At 41.6% G+C, this 22,577-nt stretch overlaps 1 protein-coding gene across 6 annotated transcripts in view; it reads left to right on the top strand.

Moving 5' to 3' along the window:
* SYK (spleen associated tyrosine kinase) overlaps positions 1 to 22,577 on the top strand; it is a 117,495-nt gene that overhangs the window by 76,774 nt on the left and 18,144 nt on the right. For all 6 annotated transcript variants that reach the window (XM_057722058.1, XM_057722056.1, XM_057722052.1 and 3 more), the window contains 4 exons: positions 3,637 to 3,724; positions 5,125 to 5,302; positions 8,444 to 8,653; positions 16,831 to 17,020. In XM_057722058.1, coding sequence (XP_057578041.1) covers positions 3,637 to 3,724; positions 5,125 to 5,302; positions 8,444 to 8,653; positions 16,831 to 17,020 — 666 coding nt within the window. The remainder of the gene's footprint in view (positions 1 to 3,636; positions 3,725 to 5,124; positions 5,303 to 8,443; positions 8,654 to 16,830; positions 17,021 to 22,577) is intronic.

The raw sequence follows: 22,577 nt of genomic DNA, 5'->3' as shown, positions 1-22,577 counted from the left end.
TAGGGTTCAGCTGAAAGAGAGAAAGAAGTTCTTTAAATCATACCTGTTTACTTGGTAACATGGAAGCAATGGACCAGACCCTTGAGAAAATGTTTTCACATGATTATAAAGGGTCAGATTTTAGATCTGTGCCTCTAAGATGAGGGAAAATTAATTATGAAGGTGAAGTATTTATTTTCATAGATCTGAAGCAAACCTAAGAGTATCTCGTGCCGTGGCCAAGGAGAGTCTTCCTTCACCTGTGGAACCTTGGTCCCCAGTGAGACCACAGTCATTCCACCAGAGACCAGAACTGTGTCTGGTTGGGGCAGCCAATATTTCTGAAGCCTGCTGCCTCTTTTTGTCACTTCAGTTGTGGCAAGTATATTGTCATCTTTATTAGTGCTGTCGCCTGATTTGAAAATGTCTTTTAAGAAGTCTAAAAATTAAAGTCTTTACATAGCCATCAGAACACCTAGCACTATTCCCCAGTCAGGAAACGCTGAATTAGCCTACAGCTCCACAACAGCAATGTTTTTTCTCTCTTTTGTTCACTTCTGAATCTGCGCTTCTTAAAAACGGGCACCGAAAGAGTATTTGTCAAATATATTTTCTACTTGCAGTTAAGCCTGACCAATAAGAGATCATGGATCATAATCTATAACCTAAACAAATATTCTTTTTATTGCTGTGATCTGTTTTTACCTGAATTTACAAAACTTAAAGAAAAATCAGAAATTGCTCTTTGGAAGGTAGAAAGCTAGGGTAGCTAGTGCCATCTAGTGGTGTCCTACAGCTTTGACTTCTGTTGCAAATAGCAAAAATGGAGAGAAAAGCAACAGTCAGCATTTCATTTACACCTTGTTCTGTATGTAGAAAAGGGAATGCTATTGATTACGGCAGAATAAATTATCAAATACAAAGAAGAAAGAATAATGGCAAATGACAGACTGGATCAGCAAACTGGACCAGCGATACGTTTTTCATTAAATTAAAATTTCTTTAAATTCTAAGTATTAACAATACTTTGATAATTTATCATTTTTCCTTAGAGCTCGTTCTTTACAAAGTCCTCAAGTTCTTCTTTTCAACTAAGCATTTGATTCCAGAGGGGTTTTGTTGTTGTTTTACCGAATGGCATATTCGTCGAGTACTTTGGGAAAGATGAAACTCGTATTTTGTATCTTCATGTTCATACAGTCATTACTACCCTTTTAACAGACAGAGCAGAAAACCTCCCATTTCCTCCAAAGAACAGTCTCTCACGTGTAGTTCCATCCTCTGTCCCAGTCAGGGCAGGGAGGGCCGAGGGGTCCGGGCAGAGATCTGATACGGTAATTGAGGGAAACTCAGGGCTCAGGCTGCAGAGGCTGGTAATCAAATGGTGGTCCGTGTGGGTAGCGTTGAAATGAAGCCCTGAGCCACTTCGGCTTAAAAGATGGGGCCCAACCTTCCAAAGGAGACCCCCCAATCTGCTTCCTTATCCATAGCCAAGATAGACAAGGGGCGGGCACCACACAGCCATTCGGAGTATGCATCCCTCTATCCAGGGCTTTAGGCAAACTGTGTGCACTGACTCGTACGCCTCAGGCCCTAGCATCCTTTTCAGTACTTTTTACACCCCCACCTCTGTTTTTAAATTCTCCTCCACGGGATTCGTATGGCAGGTAATTATATTTTGGTTTAATTGCAAGAGCCTTTACGAAGTCCGCTTGCTCTGGAGAACATTCCATCAGGGTGGAGATGCTGCAGCCCCATGATACATCCCTAAGTAGGCAAAGGCTGGGAGGTCTTCTGGTCAAGCACAGGGGTATTGGTGCCCTCTCTTTGTTCACGACAGTTGGTCCTGGGGTCTCGAAGGTTTTGTCTCTTTGGATTCAGAACCTTCCTACCTCAAGGGAAATCAGAGAAGCTGAAATGGTAGTCAATGTGAACCTAAAAGAGACCTTTTTAAAAAATTTGAAAACTTTTTCGTGTTGGAGGTTGATCGCCAGAGGGAAGTGAGCAGAGCAGGAGGTTGGCAAGCCTTGGGAATTACCTAGTTTCTCCTAGGACAGTTCTGTTGAGACAGGGTAATTATTTTATAACTGAGAAGTGAGCTCACAACACATCTGATAACCTTGTAATTATATGTAAATTTTTGAAAGCAGTATATTGTCATTTGGAATTATCCACACCTATCCTTTGTTAATATAAGAACTTGAGAGAGAACTCACTTTTAAATCACTTTAATTAGTTTACACTTCACGTCTCCCAGTATGAAGGGTCTCTCCATTCATTCATTCATTCGTTCAGCACGTGTTGAACACATTTGTATTTAGCGCCAGTGGTGGATGGAGGGAACCAAATTGGTAGCAAGCTCTAATGCAGTGAATAAATGACTATGCCCCCTGTAACTTATATTCTGTTTTCATTCTTGATATATCATAGCTACTTCTCTTTGATAAGACTGCTGAGATAGTCATCCGAAAATGGATTCCATGACATCCCACTGACACATAAACCTGTCAGAAGGGCCTTTGCCTCAGTGAGCAGTGGTTCTGTAGACCTGGGTAGGCAGCAGGAAGAAGGTTTTGGAGACAACTGGCCAAGTGGCAGCAGTGATGCCTTGTGACTTTGTTACTGTACTTTTGGTTCCCAGGCTTGGGATATCAGGAAGGCAAGGGAAGATTCAGTGTGCTGGGAGATAAGTGACTGTGTAAAATTAAGCTTACTGTCTCTGTTTCTTTACATTTCTCCAAAATCTGGCAGTATCTCATTCCTTCGCGGCCAGTGTTTGGGCACTGCTAAGGGAAATGGATATATAAAACTTTCAGAAGGGAAAGTATATAGGAATATAACAATGTATTTCCCCCTGTTATTTCATGCTGCAAATTGATGCAAATCAAATAAATAATAGGGAAGGTTGCCATTGATAATGGCCAGTAAGGCTTTGTTTCGATGTTTCAGTTACCTGCTGTGGGTACAAGGAAGAATTACTTCCTTCAGGTTAGCAAAAAGAGGCTTTGCCTTCTCACAGTGTCCACGACCATGATGCTGATGGATAGCGTTGGGTGCTGGACCTGGGCTGCTGGCAGCCGCTTCCTCTTGGGACCTCAGCTTACTGACCAGTGCTACCCTCAGGCATCTACCCAAATGCCGCTAGATCTCCACGAACGCTACTGATACAGGAGGATACTAGGAAGTCATAGATGCTTTGGAGTTGGGGAGTGGGTGGAAGCAGCTGGTGGCTATTTAATGTTTCCTTTTAAATAACTTCTGTATACTATAAAGTTAAAGAGTTAATGGAGGAAAACAAATCCGAAGAGGTAAACGAATCTTTTAGCAAGTGGAAGTAGGATTTAAAAGGGTGTGTAAGTAGGAGGGAATTCCACCCCAACAGTTCTGGTGAATTCTCTTACAACACCCCCTGGGGCCCCTGCAGGCCCCTTCCGTGGGAGCATGAGCTTTATTTAACCCTCACAGCATCCCAGCAGTTGCCCGAAGAATGAGATAAGCCAAGTTGTTGTCGTTTTCCTGTCTCTTTTCCTAGTTCCTTCCTTTGTCTTCCCTGCTTAAGTTAAAATGTGATTGTTTGAAAATAAAAATAATTACACAGATCAGCTCAACAGTGTTATCTGTGAGGGAGAGTGAGCTGTTATCATTTGTGTGCCTCAGAGCTCCTCATCGCAAGGGAACCGGCCAGAGAGTTCGGTGACGTTCAACCCTTACGAGCCAGACCGAGGACCCTGGCCCAATGAAAGAGGTGAGACATGCACCTTTAGTCCCTGGGAGCTCCCAGTGCAGAGATGCTTCCCACAGTCCCTTGTAGATTGCAGGGCAGGCTCACCCCGTGGTCAGCAGCTGCAACGTAGCGGTGCTTAGCAGACCCTGTCATCTGGTGGCACGTGGCAGATGCCACGTGTCTGTGAGCAGTGGTGTCTGTTGGATGAAATGGTCTGTACGGCTTCCCTCACAATAAATTGGCCACGTTGAAAATATCCTTCAATCCTGCTGCTTCAGAATTTCTCACCTCTTGCAATAATAACTGATACCACTCAACGTTTCCATTTCTAAGATCCTGTTCTTGGAAAGACGTCCGTGTCCGAGAATAAGTTTCAGTAGGAGGTGCAGTAATGGATGGCTGGTAAAAACTGAACGCATGTCTGAGATGTTGGAATTCTAGACATGTTCAGAGAATTATAGTGATTCTGTGAGGCCAGGAGAGGATCGGGTTCAGGAAGACACCCCCTCGAACTCAATAGGCCTCTACTAGACTGGGGCCTCTGAATGACCTTCTTAGGTTCTCTAGGTGGCCCCTGGTTTTTTTTAATTGGTGAACTTGGTCTGTTTAATGCTACCAAAAACCCTCCCCCAAACTTAGTAGCTGAAATCAACAACAATCATTTAATTGTCTCATGCAAGTTAGGAATCTGGGCGAGGCTGAGCTGGGCGGTGGTGGCTTGAGGCCTCTTGCAGGCAGATTGGGGGTGGAGCTGGGCCAGCAGGGGTGGAGGCCATGGTGAGACTGGGCCAGGGCTCTGGGGGCCGGCCAATATCTCCCTGTCTCTGTGGAGCCTTGGAGGCTCTCCATCTGGTCTCTCCCCCTGGGCTGGCTGGAACATTCCACAGCATAGAAGGGGTCAGGGCAGTTGGACAATTGCATAGTATCTGAAGCTTCAAGAGTCACATTTCCAGCCACCCAGCCAGAAGTTGTGTGGCCTTTTAGGACCTCACCTGAGTATATCACAAACATCACTTCTGATACACTGTATTGGTTGACATGATTACAAAAGCCAGTGAGGGGAGGTGACATAGACTCCACCTCTCAATGAAAGAGGCTCAGAATTTTCAGACATAGTGTAAAGCCACCACGGCCCATTAGGAGGGCCCTATCTGACTTTGCCTCTGGCCAGAAGACCCTTTCCTGATGCACATGAGTGCGAGAACAGGGGTCAAGTACAACAGGGATAAGGGGCTTTTTCCTACGCTGCTCCCAGCTGGGAGACATGACTGTGCCTTGGGTGCTCACAGGCCCCACAATTGCCCAAGGTAACCAAGGTCTTGAAAGGCAAGCTCCGATCCCAGGAGGTAGGAGTAGGGGGATGATGGCAGTTTCACAGGAGATCCAGCCCCAGGGTTGTGCCTTTCTTGACTGAATTGCAGAAGCCCAGAGAGAAGCCCTGCCCATGGACACCGAGGTCTACGAAAGCCCCTATGCAGATCCCGAGGAGATCAGGCCCAAAGAGGTCTATCTGGACCGGAAGCTGCTGACCTTGGAGGAAAAGGAGCTGGGCTCTGGGAACTTTGGGACCGTGAAGAAGGGCTACTACCAGATGAAAAAGTAAGTCAAAGCTTTGCACCAGCACACCACACTCATTCTCGTGTGAGCTTACGTTCTAGAAACTACCACATATACATGTATTGTGTTCATTTCATCTCAAATGCAAAATGTAATCTGGCGTAGCTAAATCCTGTGTTACCAGCAGTGTAATTTTTGTTCATTTCTGGTACAGTTAAAGTGAGAGCATCCCTTATATATATTAACCGTGTATGTAATAATTATATACATGTTAGTTTGGATGTATTGTGTCCCTTCCAGACAATTAGGAAATAGAAACAAGCAAAACAAAAGAAAATAAAAACATCCTATTTTATCACCCAACACCGCTACTGCTAACAAACCGGAGTATCTGTATTTTTTGGGGGTCTTTATGTGTATATACTCACACATACGTATTATTTAATTAAAATGCAGTCATTCAATGATAACACAGTGTTTTCACTTATTTTCTTTGATTTTTAAAAATTGCATCTCATTTCCCTTAACCAGAAAATTCTTGATTACAAGTATCGTTAGCATAATTATTTGCTTTATCCTGTAATTTCAAATAATAGTATATATTCCACAACAATTAGAATTGCTAAATTACTGAACATCTCTTTGTACATCATTTGATCTTTAGAAGGCATCCAACATGGAATGTTCAGTAAAAATACTGGTTTCTAAAGTCCTTTGAAACAAATCCTCTCTGAAAATCTATGTTTGAGTCAATATGTTACTGATATGAATACAGTTGGGTTTGGTTGTTTGATGCTATTTTAAATTTAAGGAATTTGTGTAAATTTTTTTTCTTGAGTAGATAATTTACATGATTCAGGAGTCAAAAATGTAGGCAAAACCATGCACAGAAACTTATGCTTTTAATCCTGCCCCTTCCACCATATGTGTGTGTGGATACATGTATATATATGTATGTGTGTGTATGTATATATATGACTGCTATGCTTATTTTTAAATATATATATATACATATATATCACAGTTATTTTGTAAAATGGATATAAATTATCCTGTATTAAAATATAAATTTTCTCAACTAGTTTGTGATACTCAAATTCCTTGCTTAATTAAATATGTAAATTAACATAGACATAACTATAGATACATAATTTCAACTAGAAGTTTGGGGAGAGGAGAGGCCGTATAGGTCAGTTTGGGGCAAAACGATGTCTTTACAATGAGTCTTCCAATCAATAACCATGACCCATCCTTCCATTTACTTGGGTCTTTAATTTCTCGAGCCAAAGTTGTTTTGTTTTTTGTGTAGAGGTCTTGCACAACTTCTTTGTTGGATTCATTTATAGGTGTTTAGTATTTTTTATGTTAATTAATGTGGTATAATTCTAAAATTTTTATTTGCTATTCCTTGGCATTACTTGAATGCAGGAATATGACTGGTTTTGTCTGTTGGCCTGATGCCCAGCAACTTTGTTTAAAGTCTCCTTATTATTTCTCATTTATTATTTCCAGTAGTTTATCTATGTATTCGTTGACCCAGAAATATATCATCTATAAATAATGACAGTTTTGTTTCATCCTGTCCAACCCTTATATTTTTATATTTCTTCCTTGCTTATGGTATTAACTAGGAACTGTGGGCCAATGTTGAATAAAAGTGGCCATAGCCTTATTCCTCATTCCTGATTTCAGGCATTTCACCATTAGGTTATAGCTGCTCTTTGTCAGATTACAAAGGTTTCAGTCTATTTCTACTTTTTTGAGAGATTTGTTTTTAATCCTAAATGTGTATTACATCTTTTGTGTACTTTTTTTCCTCTGCTGCTAAGACCACAGGCTTTTTCTCCTTTGTTGTTTACGTGGTGAATTACACTGATTGACTTTCAGATGTTCAACCCACCTTGCATTCGTGGATGAAACCCATCTAGTTCATGAATTCAACGTAATTTTTTCATAAATCACTGAATTTAATTTATTAATATTTCCCTTTGAATTTTTACATCTACATTCATGAGGGATATCAGTAAATTGTTTTCTTGTAATTTCTTTGTCTAGTTTTGGTATCAGGCTCATGTTGACCTCAAAAAATGAGTTGGGACGTTCCCTTCCCCTTTTTGTTTCTGGAAGATTTTATGGGTGTTCTTTCTTTCTTAAACATTGGGAAGAATCAAGAGATTTTGGCTTGTTAATTTTGACCCCTACCTCACACCATACACCAGTTCCAGATGGATGGCAGAATGAAATGTGAAATGTAAAATAATAAACTGTCTAGAGATAGCACAGGATAATATTTCCTTGGTCTCAGGAGAAGGATGCAGGGGGCTCCTAGGGTGCTGGTGATGTTGTGTACCTCTGTGTAGGAGCTACAGCATGTGTTCAATGTGTAAATACTCTTTTGAGTTCTACACTGAAGCTGTATATTTTTTTCTGAATGTATGTCAGACTTTCTCTGTTATTTTACCTATTTTTTTGGATAGTTCTGTTTTTATTCTCCCATTTCAGAGTTCAACAAATGAGGTATACTTCTTGCATTTGTGGGAACTGTGTCACAGAGAGATACAGTTTTTCAAATCATACATAGTTAAGTTCCATTCATTTATTTAAGCCCCACTATATCAAAATATTGTTGATTTGAAACACAACCCAGGTGATGTTTTTATTAGAAAATGGAAAATAGTTTTTTGCAACCTTGTTGAAGCATGCTTAAAATTAGCAAAGCTCAGTTTTTAGAAGTGTTTTGTAAATTATGAGCTTTAACAGTATATGCATTTTAATTCTGCATCTAGAAATTCATTGTAACATATATTAAAGGCATGTTGTATTTACATACATTGTACATAATCTGAGATGATAAGTCTCAAGATGTTACTGGAATTCATGTATGTCATAGTTTGTAAAGTTTATTTGAAAGTTATTTAAATATTCTACAGTATGTTGGGGCATTCTTCAGCACTCTCCCATTATTTTTAACTGATTAGGTGTTACTCTCCTTGTCTGTACAATGAGAGAACATGATTGGAAAATTAGTCATGTATAACACAGCTTCTTAAGATGCATTTCCATTCTGTGGCTGGTATTGCCATAACATCATTTCTAGCATAGGAATTATGCTTCATGAAAGATATTTATCTACACGTGAGCCACTTTGAAAAGTTTTTTAATGTGTTACGATTTCTTTTGCAGGGTCGTGAAGACAGTGGCTGTGAAAATCCTGAAGAACGAGGCCAATGACCCAGCTCTTAAAAACGAGCTGTTAGCAGAAGCAAATGTCATGCAGCAGCTTGACAACCCTTACATTGTGCGCATGATTGGGATATGCGAAGCTGAATCCTGGATGCTGGTTATGGAGATGGCGGAGCTTGGTCCACTCAACAAATATTTACAGCAGAACAGGTATCCTCAGGTACCCCAAAAGCTCACACTGTGAGGGACAGGACCCGCCTGCCCAGTGCATCACATAGCCTGATTTCTACAGGAGGCCTTGTCCTCTCTCACGCCTTTCCAGGGTCGGTCCACACTCAGAGAGGCAAGAGAGCTGTAGTCTTTGGATCGGATGCTCTTTAGCTCTTAATGTTTTTTTTATTATTATTATTTTATTTTTGGGGGGTACGCCAAGTTCAATCATCTGTTTTTATACACATATCCCCGTATTCCCTCCCTTCCTTGACTCCCCCACCCTCGAGTCCCCCCCACCCTCCCCGCCCCAGTCCTCTAAGGCATCTTCCATCCTCAAGTTGGACTCCCTTTGTTATACAACAACTTCCCACTGACTATCTATTTTACAGTTGGTAGTATACCTATGTCTGTGCTACTCTCTCGCTTCGTCTCAGTTTCCCCTTCACCCCCTGCCCCCTCCCATACCTCGAGTTCTCCAGTCCATTCTCTGTATCTGCATCCTTGATCTTGTCACTGAGTTCATCAGTACCATTTTTAGATTCCCTATATGTGAGTTAGCATACAATATTTGTCCTTCTCTTTCTGACTTACTTCACTCTGTATGACAGATTGTAGTTCTATCTACCTCATTACATATAGCTCCATCTCATCCCTTTTTATAGCTGAGCAATATTCCATTGTGTATATATGCCACATCTTCTTTATCCATTCATTTGTTGATGGGCATTTAGGTTGCTTCCATGTCCTGGCTATTGTAAATAGTGCTGCAATAAACATTATGGTACAAGTTTCTTTTGGGATTATGGTTTTCTTTGGGTATATGCCCAGTAGTGGGATTACTGGATCATAGGGTAGTTCTATTTGTAGTTTTTTAAGGAACCTACAAATTGTTTTCCATAGTGGCTATACCAACTTACAGTCCCACCAACAGTGCAGGAGAGTTCCCTTTTCCCCACACCCTCTCCAACATTTGTTGTTTCCAGATTTTGTGATGATGGCCATTCTGATTGGTGTGAGGTGATACCTCATTGTGGCTTTGACTTGCATTCCTCTGATGATTAGTGATGTTGAGCATCTTTTCATGTGTGTGTTGGCCATCTGTATGTCTTCTTTGGAGAAATGTCTATTTAGGTCTTCTGCCCATTTGTGGATTGGGTTATTTGCTTTTTTGGTATTAAGCTTCATGAGCTGCTTGTATATTTTGGAGGTTAATCCTTTGTCTGATGTTTCATAGGCAATTATTTTTTCCCATTCTGAGGGTTGCCTTTTAGTCTTGTTTATGGTTTCTTTTGCTGTGCAAAAGCTTTTAAGTTTCATGAGGTCCCATTCGTTTATTCTTGATTTTATTTCCATGCTTCTAGGAGGTGGGTCAAAAAGGATCTTGCTTTGATGGATGTCATAGAGTGTTCTGCCTATGTTTTCCTCTAGGAGTTTGATAGTGTCTGGCCTTACATGTAGGTTTTTAATCCATTTGGAGTTTATTTTTGTGTATGGTATTAGGAAGTGTTCTAATTTCATTCTTTTACATGTTGCTGTCCAATTTTCCCAGCACCACTTATTGAAGAGGCTGTCTTTTTTCCATTGTATACTCGTGCCTCCTTTGTCAAAGATAAGGTGCCCATATGTGTTTGGGCTTACTTCTGAGTTCTCTATTCTATTCCATTGATCTTCCTTTCTATTTTTGTGCCAGTACCATACTGTCTTGATCACTATGGCCTTGTAGTATAGTTTGAAGTCAGGAAGCCTGATTCCACCAACTCCATTTTTCCTTCTCAAGATTGCTTTGGCTATTCGAGGTCTTTTGTGTTTCCATACAAATCGTAAGATTTCTTGCTCTAGTTCTGTGAAAAATGCCATTGGTAATTTGATCGGGATTGCATTGAATCTGTAAATTGCTTTGGGTAGTACAGACATTTTCACTATGTTGATTCTTCCAATCCAGGAACATGGTATGTCCCTCCATCTGTTTGTGTCGTCTTTGATTTCTTTCATCAATGTCTTAAAGTTTTCTGCATACAGAACTTTTGCCTCCTTAGGCAGGTTTATTCCTAGGTATTTTATTCTTTTGGTTGCAATGGTGAATGGGAGAGGTTCCTTAATTTCTCTTTCTGCTCTTCTGTTGTTAGTGTATAGGAATGCAAGAGATTTCTGTGCATTAATTTTGTACCCTGCTACTTTACTCAACTCATCAATTAGTGCTAGCAGTTTTCTGGTAGAGTCTTTAGGGTTTTCTATATATAATATCATGTCATCTGCAAAGAGTGACAATTTTACTTCTTCTTTTCCAATTTGGATTCCTTTTATTTCTTTTTCTTCTCTGATTGCTGTGGCTAAAACTTCCAAAACTATGTTGAATAATAGTGGTGAGAGTGGACACCCTTGTCTTGTTCCTGTTCTTAGAGGGAATTCTTCCAGTTTTTCCCCATTGAGAATGATGTTGGCTTTTGGTTTTTCATATATGGCTTTTATTATGTTGAGGTAATTTCCTTCTATGCCCATTTTCTGGAGAGCTTTTATCATAAATGGATGTTGAATTTTGTCAAAAGCTTTTTCTGCATCTATTGAGATGATCATATGGTTTTTATCCTTCAAGTTGTTGATATGATGTATCACGTTGATTGATTTGTGTATATTGAAGAATCCTTGCATCCCAGGGATAAACCCCACTTGATCATGGTGTATGATTTTTTTAATGTGCTGTTGCAGTCTGTTAGCTAGTATTTTGTTGAGGATTTTTGCATCTATATTCATCAGTGATATTGGTCTGTAGTTTTCTTTTTTTGTGACATCTTTGCCTGGTTTTGGTATGAGGGTGATGGTAGCCTCGTAGAATGAGTTTGGGAGTGTGCCGCCTTCTGCAATATTTTGGAAGAGTTTGAGAAGGATAGGTGTTAGCTCTTCTCGAAATGTTTGATAGAATTCGCCCGTGAACCCATCTGGTCCTGGGCTTTTGTGTGTTGGGAGATTTTTAATCACTGCCTCAATTTCCGTACTTGTGATTGGTCTGTTCATGGTTTCTATTTCTTCCTGGTTCAGTCTTGGAAGATTGTATTTTTCTAAGAATGTATCCATTTCTTCCAGGTTATCCAATTGATTGGCATATAGTTGCTTGTAGTAGTCTCTCATGATGTTTTGTATTTCTTCAGTGTCCGTTGTTACTTCTCCTTTTTCATTTCTAATTCTGTTGATTTGCATCTTCTCCCTTTTTTTCTTGATGAGTCTGGCTAATGGTTTATCAATTTTGTTAATCTTTTCAAAGAACCAGCTTTTAGTTTTATTGATCTTTGCTATGGTTTCCTTCCTTTCTTTTTCATTTATTTCTGCTCTGATCTTTATGATTTCTTTCCTTCTGCTCACTTTGGGGTTTCTTTGTTCTTCTTTCTCTAGTTGTTTGATGTGTAAGGTTAGGTTGTTTATTCGATAATTTTCTTGTTTCTTAAGGTAGGACTGTATTGCTATAAACTTCCCTCTTAGAACTGCTTTTGCTGCATCCCATAGGTTTTGGGTTGTTGTGTTTTCGTTGTCGTTTGTTTCTAGATATGTTTTGATTTTCTCTTTGATTTCTTTAGTGATTCCTTGGTTGTTTAAGAGTGAATTGTTTAGCCTCCATGTGTTTGTATTTTTTGCAGTTTTTTTCCTGTAATTGATATCTAGTCTCATGGTGTTGTGGTCTGAGAAGATGCTTGATATGATTTCAATTTTCTTGAATTTGCCGAGGTTTGATTTGTGACCCAAGATGTGATCTATCCTGGAAAATGTTCCGTGTGCACTTGAGAAGAAAGTGTAGTCTGTCATTTTTGGATGGAATGTCCTATAGAGATCAATTAAGTCGAGATGGTCTAATGTGTCATTTAAAGCTTGTGTGTCTTTATTTATTTTCTGTTTGGATGATCTGTCCATTGATGTAAGTGGGGTGTTCAAGTCTCCCACTATTATTGTGTTACTGTCAATGTCCCCTTTTATAGCTGTTAGCATTTGCCTTATGTATTGAGGTGCTCCTATATTGGGGGCATAGATGTTTACCATTGTGATATGTTCTTCTTGAATGGATCCCTTGATCATTATGTAGGGTCCTTCCTTGTCTCTTGTAATAGTCTTTACTTTCAAGTCTAATTTGTCTGATATGAGTATTGCTACTCCAGCTTTCTTTTGACTTCCATTTGCATGGAATATCTTTTTCCATCCCTTTACTTTCAGTCTATGTGTATCCCTTGTTCTGAAGTGGGTTTCTTGTAGGCAGCATATAGAAGGGTCTTGTTTTGGTGTCCATTCAGCCAGTCTGTGTCTTTTGGTTGGAGCATTTAATCCATTTACATTTAAGATGATTATTGACATGTGTGTTCCAATTACCATTTTCTTAATTGTTTTGTGTTTGTATTTGTAGGTGTTTTCCTTTTCTTGTGTTTCCTGCTTAGAGAAGTTCCTTTAGCACTTGTTGTAAGGCTGGTTTGGTGGTGCTGAATTCTCTTAACTTTTGCTTGTCTGGAAAGTTGTTGATTTCTCCCTCAAATCTGAATGAGATTCTTGCTGGGTAGAGTATTCTTGGCTGTAGGTTTCGCTCTTTCAGGGCTTTCATTATATCCTGCCATTCCCTTCTGGCCTGCAGAGTTTCTGTAGAAAGGTCAGCTGTTATCCTTATGAGTTTTCCCTTATATGTTGTTTGTTGCTTTTCTCTTGCTGCTTTTAATATTTTTTCTTTGTGTTTAATTGTCATTAGTTTGATTAATATGTGTCTTGGTGTATTTCTCCTTGGGTTTATTCTGTATGGGACTCTCTGTGCTTCTTGGACTTGGTGAATTATTTGCTTTCCCATGTTGGGGAAGTTTTCCACTATAACCTCTTCAAATATTTTCTCAGACCCTTTCTTTTGTTCTTCTTCTTCTGGGATGCCTATAATTCGATGTTGGTATGCTTAATGTTATCACTGAGGTCTCTGAGACTGTCTTCTATTCTTTTTATTGTTTTTTCTTTTTCCTGCTCTGTGGCAGTTATTTCCCCCATTCTATCTTCCAACTCACTTATTCGTTCTTCTGCCTCAGTCATTCTGCTGGTTATAGCATCTAGAGTATTTTTAATTTCAGTTATTTTGTTATCCATTGCTGTTTGTTTTTCTGAGTTCTTATGAACTGTTTCTTGTACTTTCTCTATTTTGTTATCGAGATTTTGTATCATTTTTACTCTCATTACTCTAAATTCCTTTTCAGGCATTTTTCCTATTTCCTCCTCATTTATTTGGTCTTGTGGGTTTTTTTCCTGCTCCTTTGCCTGCATGGTGTTTCTTTGTTTCCTCATGGTTGTCCAAGCTTCTGGGGTTGCTTGTCCTGGCGATAGAGGTGTTTATAGAAGACTGTCCAAGCCTCAGACTAATGTCCAAGTATTGGATTAAGCAAATATTAAATCTAGGAAACACATGCATGTATAAGACACACCATTACTGAATCCATTAGGACATAAGGCTCTAGAAAGACCTGACAGAACCCCAGTGTGCTATCAGATATTCAAAGAGAAACCCAGCAGAAATTGACAACTGAAACAGAACAAATCAGAGACAAAAGCCAAAGCAAACAAACAAACAAATAACACCTTACACATACAAACACTAATCCAGGGAGATTTTGTAAGCTAGGATCAAATATAGAAAAGAGCTGGAGTACCACCAGAGAGAATGGAGATTCTCAGAATGAAATTAGACAACTGTACTAAGAACTAAGATAAAGGCAAAAGCCTAATATTAAATATCAAGGCAGTGCGTCATCTGGAGAATAGAGCAAGGAGTCTGAGCAGACCGATAGTGTTGCTTATAAGTATGTTAAGATAAAATAAACTTAAAAAGGCTGGAATAAAGGGGAACAGAAGAGTGTAATGTAGTTGGAAAGATGCAAATAAAAAGAAAGGAATAGAAATTATAAAAGATAGGGATGAAAGGAAAGTATGAGAGATATATTGTCCGTACTACCAAAAACTTAGCTAAATATAGAAGTATGTAAAAAGGCAAAAAAAAAAAAAAGAATAAAAAATATCATTACAAAATTATGTTATAAAACTTGTAGATCCCTTAGGGCTAAGATTGAATTTAATAAAGAAAAAAAAAAAAAGAGAGAGAGGGAGAGAGAAAAAGAAAAAATAAAAAAATCCAGAACTGATCCCAGAATGGACCAGTTCAATAGGTATTGATACTACTATTTCTGTTTCCTTAGCGTCTCAGCTGTAAGTGTCCTTCTCCTTGCCTTGAGTTTTTTTGCATTATTCTGTGACCAGCAGAGGTTCCTTTATTGTTTGTCTGTAAGCATCGGTGTGTGGGGAGGGAGAGGGTACAATAGTGGCTCCTTCTGGGAGTGAGTGAGCAGTGGCGCACTGTTTCAGTTGGGCTTGGAGGTGCCTGTTGCAGAGGGACGCTGGTGGCTCAGGCGTAAACAGAAAGTCTTAGAGTTGGGCCTCTCTCGGGTTTTTTTTGTTGTTGTTGTTGCTGTTGTTTTTTTTTTTTCTCTCGGCAGCCTCCCTGCTGCTGGCGTTGCAAGGGGTTTTAATCTAGTCCCGCCTGAGTGCCTGAGGGTCCTTGTTATCCCTGAGTGCCTTAGGTGGCCCGTGGGCGTCTCTCCACTGCCTGTTGCAGAGGAGCCGAAAGAGAGAGAAAGGCTATGCATGCGGCTCCTCCCCCCCGCCCGGGAGCCTGCAGCCTCCAGCCGCCATCATGGCGGGGCAGCTCTCAGGGACAGGCACTCCTCTCCACGGACCTCCTCCCTCCTGTCCTCTCGGTCTGTCACCCTACCGGCAACAATGTTTCTCACCCTGAACCAGCTCTCTGGTTCCCACGCTCCCGTTCCCGGAGCCTCCGTTCAGCCTCGACGTCTCGGTCCGGGAACGCTGAGCTGCGCTGCGGACCCTCCGTATGTTTCTCACTCCCTCCCATCTGCCACAGCTCCGCCGCTTCACCCTCTTTGAGCCGTCGTAGATGCCTCCCTACCGGCCATGTCGGGCTCCCCGCAGCCCTTTCTGGTGTCCGAGGCTGTCTGCTGGTGTTCAGCTGGTTCTCTGTGGGAATTACTGCGTCCTTCTGTGCATTCCCAATGCATCTGTGGAGAGGGATGCACTCCACATCTCTCTACTTTGCCGCCATCTTTTCTCTCCAGCTCTTAATGTTTTAAGAAGAACTCTGATCCAACAATGTGGTCTCCTTTGCTCACTCAGTACTGGCCTGGTGATAGAATCAGCCTTAGATTATCTTGGCAAGCGGTCTCCCCTCACCAAGCAGAATGAACATGCTCCTTTAAAAGAAATATTTAGGACTTCCCTGGTGGCACAGTGGTTAAGAATCCACCTGCCAATGCAGGGGAGATGGGTACAAGCCCTGGTCCGGGAAGATCCCACATGCCACAGAGCAACTAAGCCCATGTGCCACAACTACTGAACCCACGTGCCACAACTACTGAAGCCCAGGCACCTAGAGCCCGTGCTCTGCCACAAGAGAAGCCACCACAATGAGAAGCCCTCGCACCACAACGAAGAGTAGCCCCCACTCTCTGCAACTAGAGAAAGCCCATGTGCAGCAGTGAGGACCCAACACAGCCAATAAATAAATAAAAACAAATAAATTTATAAAAAAATTTTTAAAATAAAAAATAAAGAAAACAAATATTTAAGTAAACATTTTATAAGGGAGAACAGTGATATTTTACATGTCTGGCTGACCTCTGCATTGCCTTGAGTAATTACTTCTGAAAACATCTGTTGCTATTAATTGATTACAACCATCAGTGGTGTAGTCATGCTGTGCTCAGCACCAGCCGTGGTTGAGATGGAGGAACTCATGCAGAATAAGGCGTAGCAATAGCCACTTATTACTTTATCCCATTTGCAACCTGATGTTTGTACTTAGCTGAGACTCAGGGTTGGTTTTGCTAGCTGTCCAGTATTGAGTCAGGGATTCCAGCTAAAGCCTGGCTGTCTGTGAGCCAGCCAGGTCTGACCACACCATTATACTGGTTTTCATGCAATGCAAAGCCCACCTTAAAAATTCTGCCAACTAAACCTCAGTCACCACCATTTGTGACTCTCACTTAAGAAGAATAGGAAATGAGTGGTTTGAGAATATTCTATGTGCATGAGAAGCGTGGTTGGTTGTTCTGAAATGGACTCCTGTTCCCTATCACTAATGACACATTTGTGACTTTCAGGCATGTCAAGGATAAGAACATCATAGAGCTGGTCCATCAGGTGTCTATGGGAATGAAATATTTGGAAGAGTGCAATTTTGTGCACAGAGATCTGGCTGCAAGGAATGTATTGCTGGTTACTCAACATTATGCCAAGATCAGTGATTTTGGACTTTCCAAAGCACTTAGTGCTGATGAAAACTACTACAAGGTAGGAACAACTTAGCCAGTTTTCAGAGCAGCAGGTAGTAAAAATCTGAAGTGCAAATGTATGTTTTCTTGATTTATTAGGGTAGGGTTTCAAGAAACAATTCCCCTATTTAAGAATAACTGTGTAAGAAATTTTCTTCCTAAGATTTGATTCTATTGTTTAAAAAATGAAAATACACTAATAGATCACAACTTGGGATTTACTCAGAATAGTATCTTCCAAACTAAGTTCCTTGGAACAATAGGGAATCAAGGTATTAATGATGATTCATTTGGAAAAAAACAAGAATAGAATTCCTTTGTTAAATTGCTTTGGAAAGTATGTGTTGAACAGGTTGACTCTTGCAGGATTTTTCAAAGCTCCTCTCTCAACACTCAAATGGACAAATAGCAACTTAAAGAAGGGAAAAAAAATAAGAAAGCCCTGTCCTCAAATGAACTCAATCACAGTGTGTATGTGGAGTCTATGTTGATTGGTTAGAAGATGTAAATAGGATTGAGACCAGGCAGTGCAAGAAGGTGCCAAGAACAGATTCCTAACTCTTCAGGTCCCTGGGAATGTCCAGCAGTCTCATAAATAGACAGCATACCCTGAAGGTCTAACTAGTGAGTGTCAGGATGGGAGCTGTGGGGTTGCCCTGTGTGCCACACCCCAGAGTGGCTGGAGAAATATGCCCAAGTGTCCACATCTACCCACCCACCCTTCCTCTGAGGGTACAGGTGTGGGTATGGCAGATAGCAGTGGGTAGCAGGTCTTTGTCAGCTGCAGGTTAGCACAAAGGCTGAGCAACAAGAGCAGAGCTCCCATCACAGCTCCTCACTCCATCCTTCATAGAGAAGCTGGCCCCAAAGCAAAGCTGCTTCAGAAATGAACCAACATGAGAAAAACATCAAGTGAGCCCTCTGTGGGAACTGCCAGAAGATAGAGCAAAGGGAACAACAGCCTAGAATAACAACCACACATACACACCAGAAAAGAATATATTTTAAAGTTGGAGACACTTTGTAACATGCACTTCATCAAGGTAATTAGAGAGAAGAAAATACAGACTACCTAAAACAAGGACTCAAAGAGGAGATGGAGGAGTTGAGATAACAAATAATCCCAAAACTTAGTGCCTTAAAACAATGCCACCATTTATTTGGTCATAGTTCTGCAGTGTGGGCAGGGTTTGGTGGAGTTGGTGCATCTCAGCTCCACACAGTGTCTTGGGAGGTGGTTCTAAAGGGACAGAGGATTTATTTCTTCTCTGCTCACTCATACAGCTAATGACTGACTTGATGTGGTCTGGGGCCTCCACCGGGCTGTACCCATTAAACAGTAACTTATCTATGTGTGGCCTCTCCATGTGCCCCTGAGCTTCCTCACAGCATGACGGCTGGGTCCTAAGAGCAAGTTACTCAAGAGGCAGGAAGTGGAGGCTGCCAGGCTCCTAAGTCCAGGCCCAGGAACTGGCTCAGAGTCATGTCCACTTATTCTGTTGGTCAGAGCAGCCACAGACCACCCATATTCAAGGGAATCGGGAGGAATGTCAAAGAACATGAGGGCCAATTTTTTCAGCTGCCACAGATATTACACAACATACCATTGAAAAAAAACCAGTGAATCTCTGAAAATCAATAAATAAGGGGAAGAAAATACAGAAGACAGTATAGAAATAAAAGGCAAAAAGATCAGGAACAAGATGATGGGGTAGGTGACCCCAGCTTCTGTCCCCCAACAAAGATCAACAGTTACATAGCTATCCCTGAATGAAACAGCTCTGCGAAAGAATGCTGGAGTCCACTTAAAAAGCTTTAGCAACACAGTTGGAACAAGAAGCCTGAGAATAGCTACATAAAAAGGGAAGGAATAATAGCTTAATTTTGCCTGCCTCATCCCATCCCTCAGGTCAGCACTGCTCAGTGCCAGGTGAGAACCCACTAGAAAGAGTTATCTTCAACAGGAAAGGGAAAGCAGGGTGAGCAGCCAGCTTCCAGCCTTTTGGAGCAGTGCACAAAGGACCCACTTCAGTTTCACCCAACCCAGAGGTGAAACTGAGCTGTCTAGAGACAGCTAGGAACAAGGAAGAAGGGAGGGGGCTACCGCTATCAGCCGCACAGGAGTGAGCATGATTCCCGGTGACGTACTCTGCAGAGGACCCCAGCAGCCTTCACTACTGAAGACTTCAACTGCCCTTGCAGATGCTACAGATCCCCGCAGCTTGCATCACTCAGGATCTCATCATGGACTCCCCACAGATTTCACTACTGAGGTTTTTTTGCCCTACAGGTTTTCTAATTCACAGACACCAGCCACCTGAGTCTCTCCCTGCTCTCCCCACCTCACCCACTGGGAAATAGGATCCACACCAGCAGCCAGCTGCAGCTGCTGTGGCTGCATGCATGCAGCATGACAGCCTGGACCCCCATGTCTGACCCCCACCACCATGTGTGCACTCATGACTATCTCCTGCAGCTGTGCACCTGCACACTGCAAGCTTGAATCCCATTACTGGCCTTCACTGCTGTGCATGTACCTGGGATAAGCCTGTGCAGCTGCAGGAGTGCACTCTGACAGCCAAAGCCCCTGTGGCATCTTGTGTGCTTGCATCTGGCCCTGTCCCCTGTCACTGGCCTGCACCACTGGGCTCACCTGCAGCTGCTCACTTGTGCACTGTCAGCCCAACTCCCATCACCTCTAGTGCCATGCAGGCACCCATGGCAAGTCCCTGCAACCACAAATGGGCATGTCAGTAGCCCAGGGTCCGTGCAGCTGCTAGTGCACCCATAGTTGGCCTCAACCCCTCCTGCTAGCCCCAGCCCTTGCCACTGTGTATTTTGTAGCTAGTCCCAGTCTCTACAGAGGCAGTTACAGCCAGCCCCCACAGCTCAGTGTATGCACACCACTGGCTGTGGACACCATCAACACCTGCCCTGGTCCCTAGCTGCTGGACCTGGAGGTACCACTGAGGACCCCAACAGCCCTTGCAACCACTGTAGCTATTGCTAAGGACCACACAGTTGTCATCTTGTGAAGCCAATGAGACATCAAGCCCTACCTCCAGACCTGGAACAATCACATGTCCTTGCACTTGATGTCCTGTACCTTAGACCCAGGGTCAAAGTATGCTCCAGCATGCTCCCACCATCAGGTGAAAGTCTTTTCTTACTGAAGTCAGCCCATGCAGTCTGGAAGAGGTGACTGCATCTTCAAATGTACAGAATGCTACACAAGGCTACAAGGATCATAAAGAATCAGGGAAACAAGACACAACCAAAAGAACAGGGTAAACTTCTAGTAACTGATCCCAAAGAAATGGAGACACACAGATTGTCTGACAAATAATTCAGAATAATTCTTCTGCTCAGAGAGTTACAAAAGAACACAGATTAACAATTTAACAAAAATCAGGAAAACAATACAAGAACAAAATATGTTCAACAAAGAGATAGAGAACATAAAAAAAGAACCAAACAGAACTTTTGGAATTGTGCAATACCATGACTGAACTGAAGAATTCAATGAGAGTTTCAGCTGGAAACTGGACCAAGCAAAAGAAAGAATCAGTGAACTCGAAGACAGATCATTTGAAATTATCTAGTCAGAGGAGCAAAAAGAAAAAAAGAATAAAAGGGAATGAGGAAAACCTACAGGACTTATGGGACATCATTAAGAGAAACAAGTTATAAATTTTTGAAGTCCAAGAAGAAGAGAAGGTGAAAGGGACAGAAAGCTTAGATTTAAAAATAAAGGCTGAGACTTCCCAAATCTGAGAAGAGATAGGACATCCAAGTTCATTAAGCTTATAGGTCCCCAAATAAATGCAATTCAAATAGATATTCTCCAAGACACAGAATCATAAAACAGTCAAAAATCAGACAAAGAGAGAATCTTAAAAGCAGCAAGAGGGAAAAAACCTGCTCACTTACAAGGCAGCTCCCCATAAGGATACCAGTAAATTTCTCAGCACAAACCTATAGGCCAAGAGAGAGCGGAATTATACATTCAAAATGCTGAAAGAAAAAAATTGCCAACGAAGACTACTTTATGTCCCCAAACTGTCCTTCAGAAAGGAAGGTGACATGAAGACTTTCCCAGGCAAACAAAAGCTAAGGGAGTTTATCGCCACTAGATAGACCTGCCTTACAAGAAATTCTGAGTTCTTCAAGCTGAAATTAAAGGAAGCTAATTAGTAACATGAAAACATATGAAAGTATAAAACATACTGATAAAGGTAAGTATATAATCAAATTTAGCATACCCCATTACTGTAATATGGTGTTGGGTTAATCACTTAATGCTGGTATAAAGGTTAAAGGACAGAAGTATTAAAAATAACTATAGCTGGAGTCGATTCAAGATGGCAGAGTAGCAGGACATGCACTCACTTCCTCTTGCAAGAGCACCGGAATCACCACTAACTACTGAACAGTTATTGACAGGAAGACACTGGAACTCACCAAAAAAAACACCCCACATCCAGAGACAAAGGAGAAGCCATGATGAGATGGTAGGAGGGGTGCAATCGTGATAAAATCAAATCCCATAACTGCTGGGTGGACGACTCACACCCACTGGAGTGAGGATTTTGAGCCCCATGTCAGGCTTCCCAACCTGGGGCTCTGGCAATGGGAGGAGGAATCTCCAGCGAATCGGGCTTTGAAGGCCAGCAGGATTTGATTGCAGGACTTCCACAGGACTGGGGGAAACATACTCCACTCTTGGCGGGCACACAAAAACTAGTGTGCACACGAGGACTCAGGGGAAGGAGCAGTGACCCCATAGGAGACTGAACCAGACCTATCTGCTTGTGTTGGAGGGTTTCCTGAAGAGGTGGGGCATGGCTGAAACTCACCATGGGGATGGGGACACTGGTGGCAGAGGTTCTGAGAAGTGCTCATTGGCATGAACCCTCCCAGAGTCTGCCATTAGCCCTGCCAAAGAGCCTGTAAATTCCAGGCTGAGTTGCCTCAGGCCAAACAACCAACAGGGTGGCAACGCAGCCCCACCCATTGGCAGGCAAGCAGATTAAAGTTTTACTGAGTTCCACCCACCCAGCCCTACCCACCACCAGTCCCTCCCATCAGGAAGCAGGCACAAGCCTCTTAGACAGTGTCCTCCACAAGAGGGCAGACAGCAGTATCAAACAGTATCAGAAGACTTTCATTCTGTGGAACTGAAAACCATAGCCACAGAAAGATAGAGAAAATGAAAAGGCAGAGGACTTTGTACCAGATGAAGGAACAAGATAAAACCCCAGAAAAACAACTAAATGAAGTGGAGATAGGCAACCTTCCAGAAAAAGAATTCAGAATAATAATAGTGAAGATGATCCAGGATTTTGAAAACAGACTAGATTCAAAGATTGAAAAGATGCAAGAAAAGTTTACCAAAGACCTAGAAGAATTAAAGAACAAACAAACAGAGATAAGCAATACAATAACTGAAATGAAAAATACACCAGAAGGAACCAATAGCAGAATAACTGAGGCCCAAAGAATGGATAAGTGACCTGGAAGACAGAATGGTGAAAATCATTGATATGGAAAAGAATAAAGAAAAAAGAATGAAAAGA

The sequence above is a fragment of the Hippopotamus amphibius genome, chromosome 2, assembly GCF_030028045.1.
Source record: "Hippopotamus amphibius kiboko isolate mHipAmp2 chromosome 2, mHipAmp2.hap2, whole genome shotgun sequence".
NCBI classification, from domain to species: Eukaryota; Metazoa; Chordata; class Mammalia; order Artiodactyla; family Hippopotamidae; genus Hippopotamus; species Hippopotamus amphibius.
Note: the sequence above shows the minus strand (reverse complement) of the source record. Positions and strands in the feature narration are given on the sequence as shown.